Source organism: Eschrichtius robustus, unplaced genomic scaffold (genome assembly GCF_028021215.1).
Source record: "Eschrichtius robustus isolate mEscRob2 unplaced genomic scaffold, mEscRob2.pri scaffold_350, whole genome shotgun sequence".
In the NCBI taxonomy this organism is placed as follows: Eukaryota; Metazoa; Chordata; class Mammalia; order Artiodactyla; family Eschrichtiidae; genus Eschrichtius; species Eschrichtius robustus.
The window spans coordinates 392666-405835 of record NW_027175301.1 but is presented as its reverse complement, the minus strand read 5'-3'; the positions used below and the strand labels follow the sequence as shown (position 1 = coordinate 405835).

General features: G+C 37.0%; 1 protein-coding gene across 1 annotated transcript; it reads right to left on the bottom strand.

Moving 5' to 3' along the window:
• Positions 1 to 7938: 7938 nt before the first annotated feature.
• Positions 7939 to 8553, bottom strand: LOC137757780 (sex-determining region Y protein). Its single transcript, XM_068534369.1, has one exon. It carries the CDS (start codon positions 8551 to 8553, stop codon positions 7939 to 7941), a length of 615 nt encoding a protein of 204 aa, XP_068390470.1.
• Between the last annotated feature and the right edge of the window lie 4617 nt (positions 8554 to 13170).

The following is a 13170-nucleotide window of genomic DNA, read 5'->3' as shown; positions in this document are numbered from 1 at the left end:
AGAGTTCTCTGAAACTGTCCTCAATTCTTTTCATTCTGTTTTCTTTATTCTGCTCTGTGGTAGTTACCTCCACTATTTCATGTTCCAGGTCACTTAACTGTTCTTCTGCTTCAGTGATTCTGCTATTGATTCCTTCTAGAGAATTTTAAATTTTATTTATTGTGTTGTTCATCATTATTTGTTTGCCCTTTAGATCTTCTAGCTAATTGTTAAAAGTTTCTTGTATTTTCTCCATCTCTTTCCAAAATATTGGATCATCTTTACTATCATTACTCTGTATTCTTTTTCAGGTAGACTGCCTATTTCCTCTTCATTCGTTTGGTCTGGTGGCTTTTTACCTTGCTCCTTCATCTGCTGCACATATCTCTGTCTTCACATTTTTCTTAACTTACTGAGCTTGGGGTCTCCTTTTTGCAGGCTGCAGGTTCATCGTTCCCATTGTTTTTGGTGTCTGCCCCCGTGGGTAAGTTTGGTTCAGTGGCTTGTGTAGGCTTTTTGGTGGAGGGGACAGGTGCCTGTGTTCAGGTGGGTGGGGCTGGATCTTGTCTTTCTTGTGGGTAGGACTGCATCCTGTGGTGTGTTTTAGGGTGTCTGTGAACTTAGTATGATTTTAGGCAGCCTCTCTGCTAATGACTGGGGTTGTGTTCCTGTCTTGCTAGTTGTTTGTCATGGGGCATCCATCACTGGAGCTTGTTGGCCATTGGGTGGAGCTGGGTCTTAACGTTGAGATGGAGATCTGTGGGAGAGCTCTTGCCAGTTGATATTATTTAGCGCTGGGAAGTCTCTGGTGGTCCAATGTCCTGAACTCAGCTCTCCCACCTCAGAGGCTCAGGCCTGACACCTGGCCAGAGCCCCAAGACCCTGTCAGCCACACGGCTCAGAGGAAAAGTGGGAAAAAAAGGAAAGAAAAAATGATAATAAATAAATAAAATAAAATAATTAAAATTAAAATATAAAACAATTATTAAAATTAAAAAGTAATTAAAAGAAGAAGAAGAGAGCAACCAAACCAATAAACAAATTCACCAATGATAACAAGCACTAAAATCTATACTAAGTTAAACATAAAAATCAGAAACAAGTCAGTCGCAGACAGCAAAACGCAAGCCTACCGTTGTTCCTAAATTCCACTGCCTCAGTTTGGGATGATTTGTTGTCTCTTCAGATATTCCACAGATGCAGGGTGCCTCAAGTTGATTGTGGGGATTTAGCCCACTGCTCCTGAGGCTGCCTGGAGAAATTTCCCTTTCTCTTCTTTGTTCTCACAGCTCCTGGGGTTCAGCTTTGGTTTTGGCCCCACTTCTGTGTGTAGGTTGCCCTCAGGCTTCTGTTCCTATCCAGAAAGGACGGGGTTAAAGCAGCGGCTGATTAGGGGGCTCTGGCTCACTCAGGCTGGGAGGAGGGTGGGATAGAGTAGACATAATTGGAATGCGGGATGAGCCTGTGGCAGTGGAGGCTGTGGTGTCGTTGCACCAGCCTGAGGCATGCCGTGTGTTCTCCCGGGGAAGTTGTCCCTGGATCACGGGACCCTGGCAGTGGTGGGCTGCACAGGCTCCTGGGAGGGGAGGTGTGGATAGTGACCTGTGCTCGCACACAGGCTTCTTGGTGGCTGCAGCAGCAGCCTTAGTGTCTCATGCCTGTCTCTGGGGTCTGTGCTGATAGCCATGGCTCGCACCCATCTCTGGAGCTGGTTTAGGCAGTGCTCTGCCTTCTGTGGGCAGACAGGGAAGGAATCCCGTCTCCTCACCTCGAAACAATGGTCTCTTGGCCCTTAGGGCTGGACTCTTAGTTCCAGACTTTTTCCCGGACTCCCTCATGGTTAGCTGCGATGCACTAACCCCCTTCAGGCGTTGTTCACGCAGCCAACCCCAGTCCTCTGACTGGGATCTGACCTCCAAAGCCCGGGCCTCAGCTCCCAGCCACCATCCACCCCAGTGGGTGAGCAGACAAGCCTCTCAGCCTGGTGAGTGCTGGTCGGCACCAATCCTCTGTGCAGGAATCTCTCCGCTTTGCCCTCTGCACCCCTGTTGCTGTGCTCTCCTCCGTGGTTCTGAAGCTTCCCCCCCTGGCACCCCCATCTCCGCCAGTGAAGGGCTTCCTAGTGTGTGGAAACTTTTCCTCCTTCACAGCTCCCTCCCCGTGGCGTAGGTCCCATCCCTATTCTTTTGTCTCTGTTTTTTCTTTTGCCCTACCCAGGTACATGGGGAGTTTCTTGCCTTTTGGGAAGTCTGAGGTCTTCTGCCAGCATTCAGTAGGTGTTCTGTAGGAGTTGTTCCACATATAGGTGTATTTCTGATGTATTTGTGGGGAGGAAGGTGATCTCCACATCTCACTCCTCCGCCATCTTGAAGGTCCACCTCCATTGTCTTTCTTATAATTATCAGTATTAATACTTAGTTCTTGTAAATGCCGACCTTGTCCTAGGTACTTTATATAATTTACTGTTTGAACCCTTGCACACCTTAAATTATTTCGTCTTTACACTATCCCAGAGAGGTAGGTTTTTCTTTTGTTTTTGTTGTTGTTATTTTATTATTATTAATACTAACTTGTTCTTTGGTAATGCCAACCTCCATCTAATTACTTTATATACACTTCCTCATTAAATCCTCATATACCTTAACTTATTTAGTCTCTGGAGCATCCCAGTGATGTAGTATTTTCTTGCTTTTGTTATTATTATTATACCATTTTCATTAAAATTATTACCAGTTAGTGCTTTAGTAAACCTGAACTCTGACTTGATATGCTATAAACATTTAATCATTGAATTATACACCTTAACTTATTTAGACTTTACAGTATCCCAGTGAGGTAGGTTTTGTTTGTTTTTATTTATCACTATTATTGTTATTATTACTAGTTATTTTTAATGATGTCGATCTCTGTTCTACGTACTTTATGTAAATTTACTCATTGAATTTAGGTATTTTAATTTATTTAGTCTTCACGGCCTAAGGGTGAGGTAGTTTTCTTTTTGTTTTTTCGTATTATTAATCGTAATCATTATCACTAGTTAGTTCCTTACTAAGGTAGACCACTTCTATGTATGTAACATGCACTTACTCATTGAGCCCTTATCCATGTAAACTTTTTAATCTTCAAAGTATCCCCCTGAGGTAGGTTTTGTTGTTGTTATTTTATTATTATTGTTACTGGGGAATTCTTTACTAATATGATCTCTATTCTAAATACTTAGTATAGTTTTATTCATTGACTCCTATACACTTTAAAATATTTTGTTTTCCCAGATTCCAGTTAGGAAGGTTTTGCTATTGTTCTTCTTTCTTCTTATTAATAATTATAACTATTATTACCAGTTAGTTCTTTACTGATGCCAACCTCTGTTCTAAGTACTTATATAGATGGACTCATTCATTCACTCTTATACACCTCAGCTTATTTACTCTTCACAGCATCCCAGTGAAGGAGAGTTTGTGGTTTTTGTCATTTTATTATTTTTGTTTTATTATTTTTATTGCCAGTTGGTTTTTACTAGTGCTGGCCTCTGTTGAAAGTGCTGTGCCTACATTTACTCACTGAGCCCTATACGCCTTACTTAATTGTCACAGATCTCATGCAGTAGGTTTTATTGTTATTGTTATTTTATTGTTATCAATAATAATTTGTTATTATTCTTTATAGTTAGTTCTTTATTACTTTCATATATTTACGGTTTGAATCCTATAAACCTTAACTTATTTAGTCTTTACAGTATACCAGTGAGGTAGGTTTTGATGTTGTTATTTTATTATTATTAATATATATGTTAGTTCTTTATAAAATAGACATCTGTTCTAGTACTTTATAAATACTTATTCATTTATTTCTATTTAGTTATTTTTTTTAAAATTAATGCTCGTCTTTAACTACTTTGATACATTTATCAAATTCTATAATCCTTGAATTCTACAGTCTTTAATCTTTACATAATACCATTGAGGTATGTTTTGTTGTTATAATTATTGTTGTTGTTGTCATTATTACTACTTTGTTCTTTACTAAGGTCAGCCTCTGTTGTAAGCCCTTTGGGTACATTTACTTATTGAATCCTATACACCTTAACTAATTTAGTCTTCACAGCATCCCAGATAGGTAGGTTTTGTATTGTTTTGTTTTTGGTTATATTATTATTATTGTTTACTATTACTAGTTAGTTCTTTACAAATGCTGACCTCTTTTCTAAGTAGTCAGATATATTAACTCATTCAGTCCTATACACTTTAACATAGTCAATGAGTGAGGTAGGTATTTTGTTAGTTGTATTTTTATTATTAATAGTCCTTATTATTATTACTTGTTTGTCTTTTACTAATGCCATCCTCTTTTCTAAGTTCTTTAGATACATTTATTCATTCAGTCCCTATATGTCTTAACTTACTAAATCTTTCATAGTATCCCAATGATATATTTTTGTTTGTTTCCATTATGTATTATTATTGTTGTTGTTGTTACTAGTTAGTGTTTTATTAATGCCAAGTTCTGTTCTAAGTACTTCAACACACTTATTCATTGACTCCTCTACACCCTCACTTAGACTTCACAGCATCCATGTAGCAGGTTTTCTTTGTTTATCATCATCATGATTTCATCATTACTACTTAGCTTTTGCTAATCTTGACCTCTGTTCTTACTACTTTATATACATTTATGCATTGAATCCTACTCATCTTAATTTCTTTAGTGTTCACAGCATACCATTGAAGTATGTTTTGTTGTTGTCGTTATCTTAGTACTATTATTATTATTACTATTGCTATTGTTATTATTGGCTAGTTCTCTATGAATGCTGACCTCTGTTCTTAGTACATTGTGTACCTTTACTCCTTGAACCCTGTACACCTGAACTTATTTAATCTTCACAGCATCCCAGTGGTGTCACTGTTTTTTAAGTATTACTACTAGTTAGTTCTTTAAAAACCTGAGCCTCTAGCTTTAGTACATTATATATATTTGCTCTTTGAATCATATATACTTTAATGTATTTAGTTTTCCCAGCATCCCACTGAAGTAGGTTTGGTTGTTTTTTTATTATTAATTTTTGCAATTATTACTAATTACTTCTTTACTAATGCCATCCTCTGTTCTAAGTACTTTGTATATTTACTCCTTGAATCTTATATACCTTTACTTATTTAGTCTCATAGCATCCCAGTGAGGAGGTTTTGGTGTTGTTATCATTATTATTATCATTATCACTGTCATCGTCATCATTACTATTAATAGTACTTTAATAATGTTGACCTCTAAGTATGTTAAATATATTTACTCATTACATCTTTATGCCCCTTAGTCTCTTCAGTCTTCACAGCACCTCAGTGAAGTAGGAGTTTTTTTGTTCTTTTTATTTTTGGTTATTAGTTTTACTATTTATTTCTTTGCCAATGCCTACGTCTGTTCTAAGTACTTGAAATACATTTATTCCTTGAAACCTATACACCTTTAAGTAATTTAGTCCTCTCTGTATCCCACTGAGGTAGGTTGTCACTGTTATTTTGTTATTATTACTATCATTAGTTGTTAGTTTGTTACCAGTGCTTACCTCTGCTCTAAGAACTATGTGTATTTTCACTCCCAGCATACTATATACCTTCACTTAGTTAATCTTCATAGTATCTCAGTGGGTGTGTTTTGTTCTTGTTATTTTGTTATTATTATCATCATTACCAACTAGTTTTGTTTTTAAAACTTTATATACTTCTACTCATTGAATCAGCATATACCTTCACTTATAGAGTCTTCCCTACAGCCCAGTGGGGTTGGCTTTGCTTTTGTTGCTGTTCTTTTATTTTTGTTTATTATTCTTATTATCACCTTTAAGTTTTATTATTACTGCTATTTAAAGGTGAAGAAACTGAGGGCCAGACATGTAAAGGAAATAGTTCAATGTCAGGTCTGGTAAATGGCAAAGAAAGGAGTCAGATCTGGGCTGCATCTGGAGGCCATGCTATTACTTCATACCGTTAAATGTTTTTTAAATGTTGGCATTTTAAAATATGGCAAATATTCATTATAAATATAAGAATACTTCTTATAACACTTGCTAAAACAAACAAACAAACACTTGCAAAAAATATGCAAAAGCATCCGTTCATTTCCTAGGTATAGTCTCAGAAGAAATTCACGTAAATATTCTCTCATGGGCATGTATACAAATGTACAAAGGATGTCACTGTAGTGACTAAAACCAGAAGTGTCCATTCACATGTCCATAAAAAAAAATAAAATAAAATGAAATATACACAGTAATTTCTAAAACAAACCAACTGAATGTCACCGACATTATATTAAACAAAACAAACAAACAAACAAAAAAAACAGACATAATATTTTATATGTTCATTTATTTGAAGTTCAAGAAAGGGAAAAATAACCTATTTTGATGCAGGTCATAGTGGAGGTTATTTCTGAACACGTGGAAAGAGAGGCGTTAAACATAAAACACAAATACATATAAATGTAAAAATGTATGTAAAATATTTTAAAATACCAGGTAGTTTAGGCAGTTGTTTAAAAGGTTATTACAACGTACAGTTCTCATTTGGGCTGCATGAATCTCCGATTAAGAAATACTGTTTCTGGAACAAATCAGTCTTTGAAGATAACTCCCTTTTTACCCTGAACTTACTTTCAAAAACCTGACATTTCAATCTAATACGTACTATTTTCGTGTTTTGAGTTTTATTATTTGAGATATTTTTTAAAGGTTTAGAATATATGTATTGGAAAGTTGACTTTGACATATGATATATCATACGATGTGATACATATTGACCATCGGCTTATATTTATTCCAAAAAGTGATGCTTTTCTTTGCAAACTGCCAGGTTTTCTACTTTAGCCTGTATGCAAATTTTATAATGCCTTTGACTTATATTTTCACTGACATCTCATCAGATTAACCAGACGGGGGCTCCCTCCTCCCATCGCCCACCTCACTGCCATAATCTGAATGGTTCATATTCTCGACACGATACCTCTCTCTCTCCCCCTCTTTCTCCCCCCTCTCCCTCCCTCTCTCTCTCTCCCTCTCCTTCGCTCTCTCCCTCTCTCTTCCTTGCAGGAACGTAATAGTTAAGCGGCAATAGAAACAAGTACCTTGCCATTGTTAAAAGAAAATTTTCGGAAAAGAGGCGAAACCGTGAGTCCCACAGGAGCTAATTAAAGATTTCTTTTTACCCGATAGACGTTATAATCGGTTCAAAATAGAGGTCGAAGCGTGCAGAGTTTGTGTGGACTGAAGGAATTGAGTTGCAAATGGCAGCAAAACTGGTTTTTCCACAAAGGGAAGAGGACCCAATATAAACTGTCAAAGAAGATAGAATGTACATATGTATTCACTAATTATCTGCAGTTTACGAAGACCTGCAAAGTAGCTGAAAAGACCAAGCAACAGGCCGTCTACGAGGGAGTGGGTTAGGAGTTAGGAAGATTTCCATCGAAGTGCGACATTTTTTCCCTATACCATAAATCCGTGAGTGTTTCTCTATAGTTTTGAGTTACAGTATTTAAAATAAAGAGTGAGAATTCTATTGTCTATGCTGACGATTACCGGACTACTAACATATATGAACGCCTATCTCATGGCCAATCTCGGGAACAACTAAAATTAGATATAAAAATATTTCCACTAATAGGAAAAACAGATGGCCTTTGAACTCAAGAAGTTTCAGTGTTGTTAAGATACTTTCTTACTAGTTAGTATTCTTTCAAGCGGTCATAAACAAAGGTTCAGTCATATTGTAATGTCCTAATTCTTTACATGTTAAACATGTTTATGTGGCTTATTTTGAAATTAAGTCACAGGTGAAATAATAGTAAAATTGAGATGAATAGGGCCTTTGACAGCGAGAGTAAGGAAATCAGCATCGAAAATAAACGTGAGAAAGTTCGGGCTCTGAACTATAGTAAAAGGGGACGTCTGCAGGTCTGCGTAGCCTAGGTTACCCTATTGTGGCTCAGGCTTGTCCAGCTGCTGCGATGCTCCTGTGGCAGGAGTGAGCTGGTTGTGTTCGTGGGCTGTGAGTGGCTTAACCGACTTTCCATTCGTGAACGTGTGGCCTTGGCGCAACCGTCCTTGTATGTGAAGGGGTACAACGTCTCCTCTATGTGCATTCGGCTGCACAGTACTGAAGAGTCTGCAGGAAGCAATTTCTGTGGCCTCTTGGCCTTGCGACGAGGTCGATATTTATAGCCCGGGTATTTGTCTCGGTGCATGGCTCGTAGTCTCTGTGCCTCCTCGAAGAATGGCTGCTTTTCAGCTTCTGTAAGCATTTTCCAGTCGTATCCCAAGCGCTTACTGATCTCTGAGTTTTGCATTTGGGGATTCTCTAGAGCCACCTTTCGCCTTTGATCACGAGACCACACAATGAAAGCGTTCATGGGTCGCTTGACGCGGTCCTGGCCGCTCTCTCTACCATTTCCTCCAGTTTCACACCGATCATTTGAGCCACCATTGTCCGTCCACAGTAGGGAAGGGGCTTTCCCAAAGTCGAGGCTATTTCGTTGCTGTACCGCTGGGCTGTAATCCTCACCGTTCACAATTCTGAACATGGCAGAAGCGTATGACTGCACCGTTTAAAAAGGGTGAGGAAGCAAAATTGGAAGGTGTAAGCGTTACGAAAATTATCTTGCTATTCAAGGGTTATTTCTGCCAGGGACTGACTGACTATAGCTTTTGCAGTGAAATATGTACTTCTCCGCCCCCAACACCTCCCCTCAATACCGCCCCCGGCCCTCAGCTAAAGCCCGCCCAACCAACCTACCTATTCTCAAGGGAAACTATTTAATACGATTGAAACGCTCTGCTTTCTGCTTTGTTTACATCTAATCAAAACCGCTGAAGGTGCTAACACCTGCTTTAAAATACAGACTTTGTCATTACAAAGCTATTTTATTATCCCCTTAATTCAAAGGCTGAAGGTGCAGCAGAGATACTAACGAATTGTTTATCGTTATGAATGTAAGTGAATATTACCTTAAACACAAAGCTTAAAGACAACCTGAACCTGTTAGCCGTTAGAACACACAGGATACCGAATTCATGCTAATCATCAAACTTGTTTCTTCACTTCTACCTAAAGTACAATTGAAAATTCTATATCAGTATTCCAGTGGCAAGTAACTCGGAATTCTATTATCTATGCTGACGATGACCGGAATGCTAATATATACTAACACCTATTTAATAGGCAATCTTAGGAACAATTAAATTAAATATAAAAAAAAATTTCCATTGAAGAAAAACAAATGACCTTGGAACCCAAGCAGTTCCGTCGTGTTAATGTAACCCTTAAAAGGGACTGGGTTTTTGTTTTGGCGGGGGGTGGGGGTGGGGGTGGTTTGAGACGGTAGGCTATACAGAAGTATACTTGTCATTCTCTACTGCACTTTTACATAACGGATGATCAAAACTAAACAAAACAAAAAAGAACAATGTTCTCGAAATCTAAGTTTCTAAATTATAGCTCTCAATTTGTCGTCTTTTATATTCTAGTTCAAACTTAGGACAAAATTAAAAGGTCGTACTTTACAAAGTGAAATAAATGAATACCTCCTCCAAATAAACCCTTAAGGCAAACTTGGGAGTTTTCATAAAATATTTGCATGTAATAAAACAGGAGAAAACTTCTCCGACACAAGTTTTAAAACTGTATTTGGAAAATGGGAGTAAAAATTATAGACTGCACAGGACATAACCTATGAAAAGTTAAAATAAAAAATATCTCACCAAGACTGCCAAAGAATGATGCCAAAATTCCTAAGAAAATAAAACTTAAATGATCCCTGCATTACATGCAAAACATCTGCATAAGCAAATGTGATTTAGGCAATAAGACATCTGATAGAGTGAGTAATAGAAACTCCAAACAAAAATTAACTTAATCAAAAGACATGTATAAATCCCATAATCTGTATCCTGTCGTCAAAGTTTAGTATTCTATGTTTAGGATTTAGATTCTAAGTTTAGTATTTCTATGGATAATGGAAACTCCAAACAAAAATTAACTTAGTCAAAAGACATGTATATATCCCATAATCCGTATCCTGTCATCAAAGTTTAGTACTCAAGATCCAAATAAAATGTGAAAATATTGTTACTTGGTCCAATTTGAAACAGGCATCTTACTACAGAATCAAATGTTTAAATTGCACTCATACACAAAAGCAGATTTTGTAAAGCTGGAAATTGTTTAACATGTGAGAAAAGAATATATACCATTTCAAAATTGAAATTAAAAAGCAAAGAGGGATACATTCTGCAATGTGGAGGAACCATGAAAACATCAACCTTTGTGAAAAAAGGCAGACACCAGAGGCCAGATACTGGAAGATTCCATTTATATGAAATCCCCTGAGGAGGTAAATGCAGAGACAGGAACCAAATTAGTGATGGTTGCCCAGGACTCAATAAGAGGGAGGGGACATGGGGAGTAACTGTTACCAGGTGCAGGGTTTCCTTCTGGAGTGACGATATATTCTGGAACTAGATACAGGTGACAGTTGCACAGCATTATGAATGTACTTAAGTACTGAATTGTACTGTTTAAATGATTACAATGAGTAAAATGAATGTTATGTATATTTAACCACAATGAAAAAGAAGAAAAATAGGACCTCACAGGTATGAACATAATTACATAAAGGGTTGGGGAAGAGTTTTTTGGAGGAAGGGTGGCAAGAACATTTAAATTTTAAAAAGAGACTTCAGTGCTTTTAGACCTCCAGCTCCTAGAACAGGGCCTGGCATGTATTCGGTTCTTGAAATATTTCTTCAAGGCTTCAGTTAACAAAAGGAGTGAAAATAGCTCCAAGCTTCGAGAAGGAAAGAGAACTGGTAATCCACTTAAAAAAAAAAAAAAAAAAAAAAAAAGAGTCTCTAAAGTAATGATTTTTCATGCAAGAATGGAGGAAAGGAGATGGAGAGAGAGAGGCATGGTCATATTACCTCGGTAATGTGATATCATGATTGTTTCTTTGAGTGCATTTTTAATGTTTCACCTCATTTTGATCTCAGAAACAAGGCTGATACTCACTCGCTATGCCCAGGTACAATATTTAGCAGTCCTTACAATATTGTGCCTTTATGCCGGAGAGTAAAAACATGCTCCCCTGAACTCCTGGGTAACTGGGATACCACCCCCATCCCCCATATTCATTAAAGAAAAGTTTAAGGCACCATTGTGTTAAATGACTACCACCTTTCCTATTCATTACTGACTATGTCTCAACAGTTAAATATGTTTTCCTCAATCAGACCCAGAAGCTAAGTGGTAGGAAGTGATATGGTCCTGCCAATATTAAATCCACACAGGATTTACTAAGAGCAAAGTTCACAAAACAAACAAACAAACTCATTTGATCTTTTGGTGGGATTACTGTTCTAGAATATAAAAATGCTCAAGTGATATTAGATTCAAGTAATTTCATATAGACTTCCTTCTCAAATTAGAATAAAAATGGATAAGAACTGAAAACCATAACTGAGATTATTCCAGTGAAATCAACTGCACTTGGGGTGGTACGGATATGCACTTTATTCTCATGAGTTTAATACCCCCTGTGTTGTTCTCATTTTAATTTCTATGGTGAATGGAAGCACAGCTCAACAGTGTTTACACAATAAAACCCACAAATTTTTACATTAATAATTTATATATTTTCTTCCTCGCCACCCCCCATCTCCTACTCCACCCCTCAGCCCCCAAAATTAGAACATCTTCAAATTAAGGTGTGGATACAAGGAAAATTACATGAATGTTACTCCACTTATTTCCTCTAAATGTATCAGGAGCTTCCCATCAAAATATGAATATAATGGAGTTAAAAGATAACTCCCCCCCACCCCACCCCACCCCCCCCCACCCCCCCCCCCCCCGCAAATCTTAAACCAGTTGGAGTTTACTAATCTAAATCCACTTATGTGTCCATTTCCTTTGCAGGCTGTCTGTGAGCTTTTTTTTTTTTTTTTTTTTGTTTGTTTGTTTGTTTTTTAAGCCTAATGATACATAAAACACAAACAACAAAAGAAAAAGTACATAAAGTACACAGCAGCCAGTGTTAAAATATTTGTGCATCAAAGGACACTATGAAGTAAATGAAAAGATTAAATAGAATAATACTAAATTTATGGGTTTAAAAAATGTTTATAAATGGCTGATTTCCTTTGGAACTTTAGAGTCAAATGCCTTTAAGGTCTGTTTATTTGCTCCTTTGTTTGCTTTTTAAATCTTGCTGGATTCTTAAAATAATTGTGGCCTGGATTTAAAGAACTGGAATGAAATATTCTTTGAATGTGTTAGATACAAATCAATGCTCAGTTATTTCATTGTTCCAAGACTTTAATCAAGTAAACCATAAAGATTCCCTTAAACATGATCTATTGCATTGCTATCTCCTTTCCAGTGGCTTCCTAATTAATCTGGGGGGGAAAGAAAAAGAAACTACTGGAAAAAAAGAAACTTACTAATACCTATCCACTATATTTAGTTTACAACTATAAAATAATGCTGCTTGTTTTCTTCTCTAGCCTCAAACACTTTCTTTTAGTTTACCGTTTTGAAATTTCCAAAATATAGGAGATTGCCTAAAAAAATGGCATAGCCCAAAGCATTTTCCCATATCAGTTGTAGCTGATGGTATTAAAAAGGCATACCTCTGCTAGCCAGGTCTAAAATACGTAAAAAGGAAACTGATTACAATGCAGTCCTCCTTTCTACCTTGAGACATACAGGTGGCCTCACTCCTTTCATTTAACTTCTGATGCACAAGCATGACCTACTCTTTTTAATTCCTCTAATCAGCTCAGATGTTGTTTGTCTCAGCTTGTGTTTTTCTGTAAAATGAAGGTCACTTTTGATCTCCCCTCTGTTTCATTTCTCCCTTCTGTTTCTGTCAAGGTCAGTTATAGCTTCAGTCCTCGAGCGAACCAAGCAGCTATTTGACCAAAACCTACTTTAAGGAAAATTTGTTAAAGATATTCCATGGAAGTGTTCCATTGTACTTTGCACACATTCTTTTTTTCTCACTTTATTAAGATCAGAAACTACTTTCATTCAGCTTCTAATTTTTTGAAATAATTTATTTAATACTCCAGTAATTGGTCAACGCTTATGAGTATTTCTCAGTTTTCTGCTGAGGACTTTTTTCTTTCCTTTTCATTTTGTCTAT

Coding starts and splice junctions, on each gene's coding strand:
- LOC137757780 (XM_068534369.1), bottom strand. CDS start 8,553: ATGTTCAGAATTGTGAACGGTGAGGATTACAGCCCAGCGGTACAGCAA.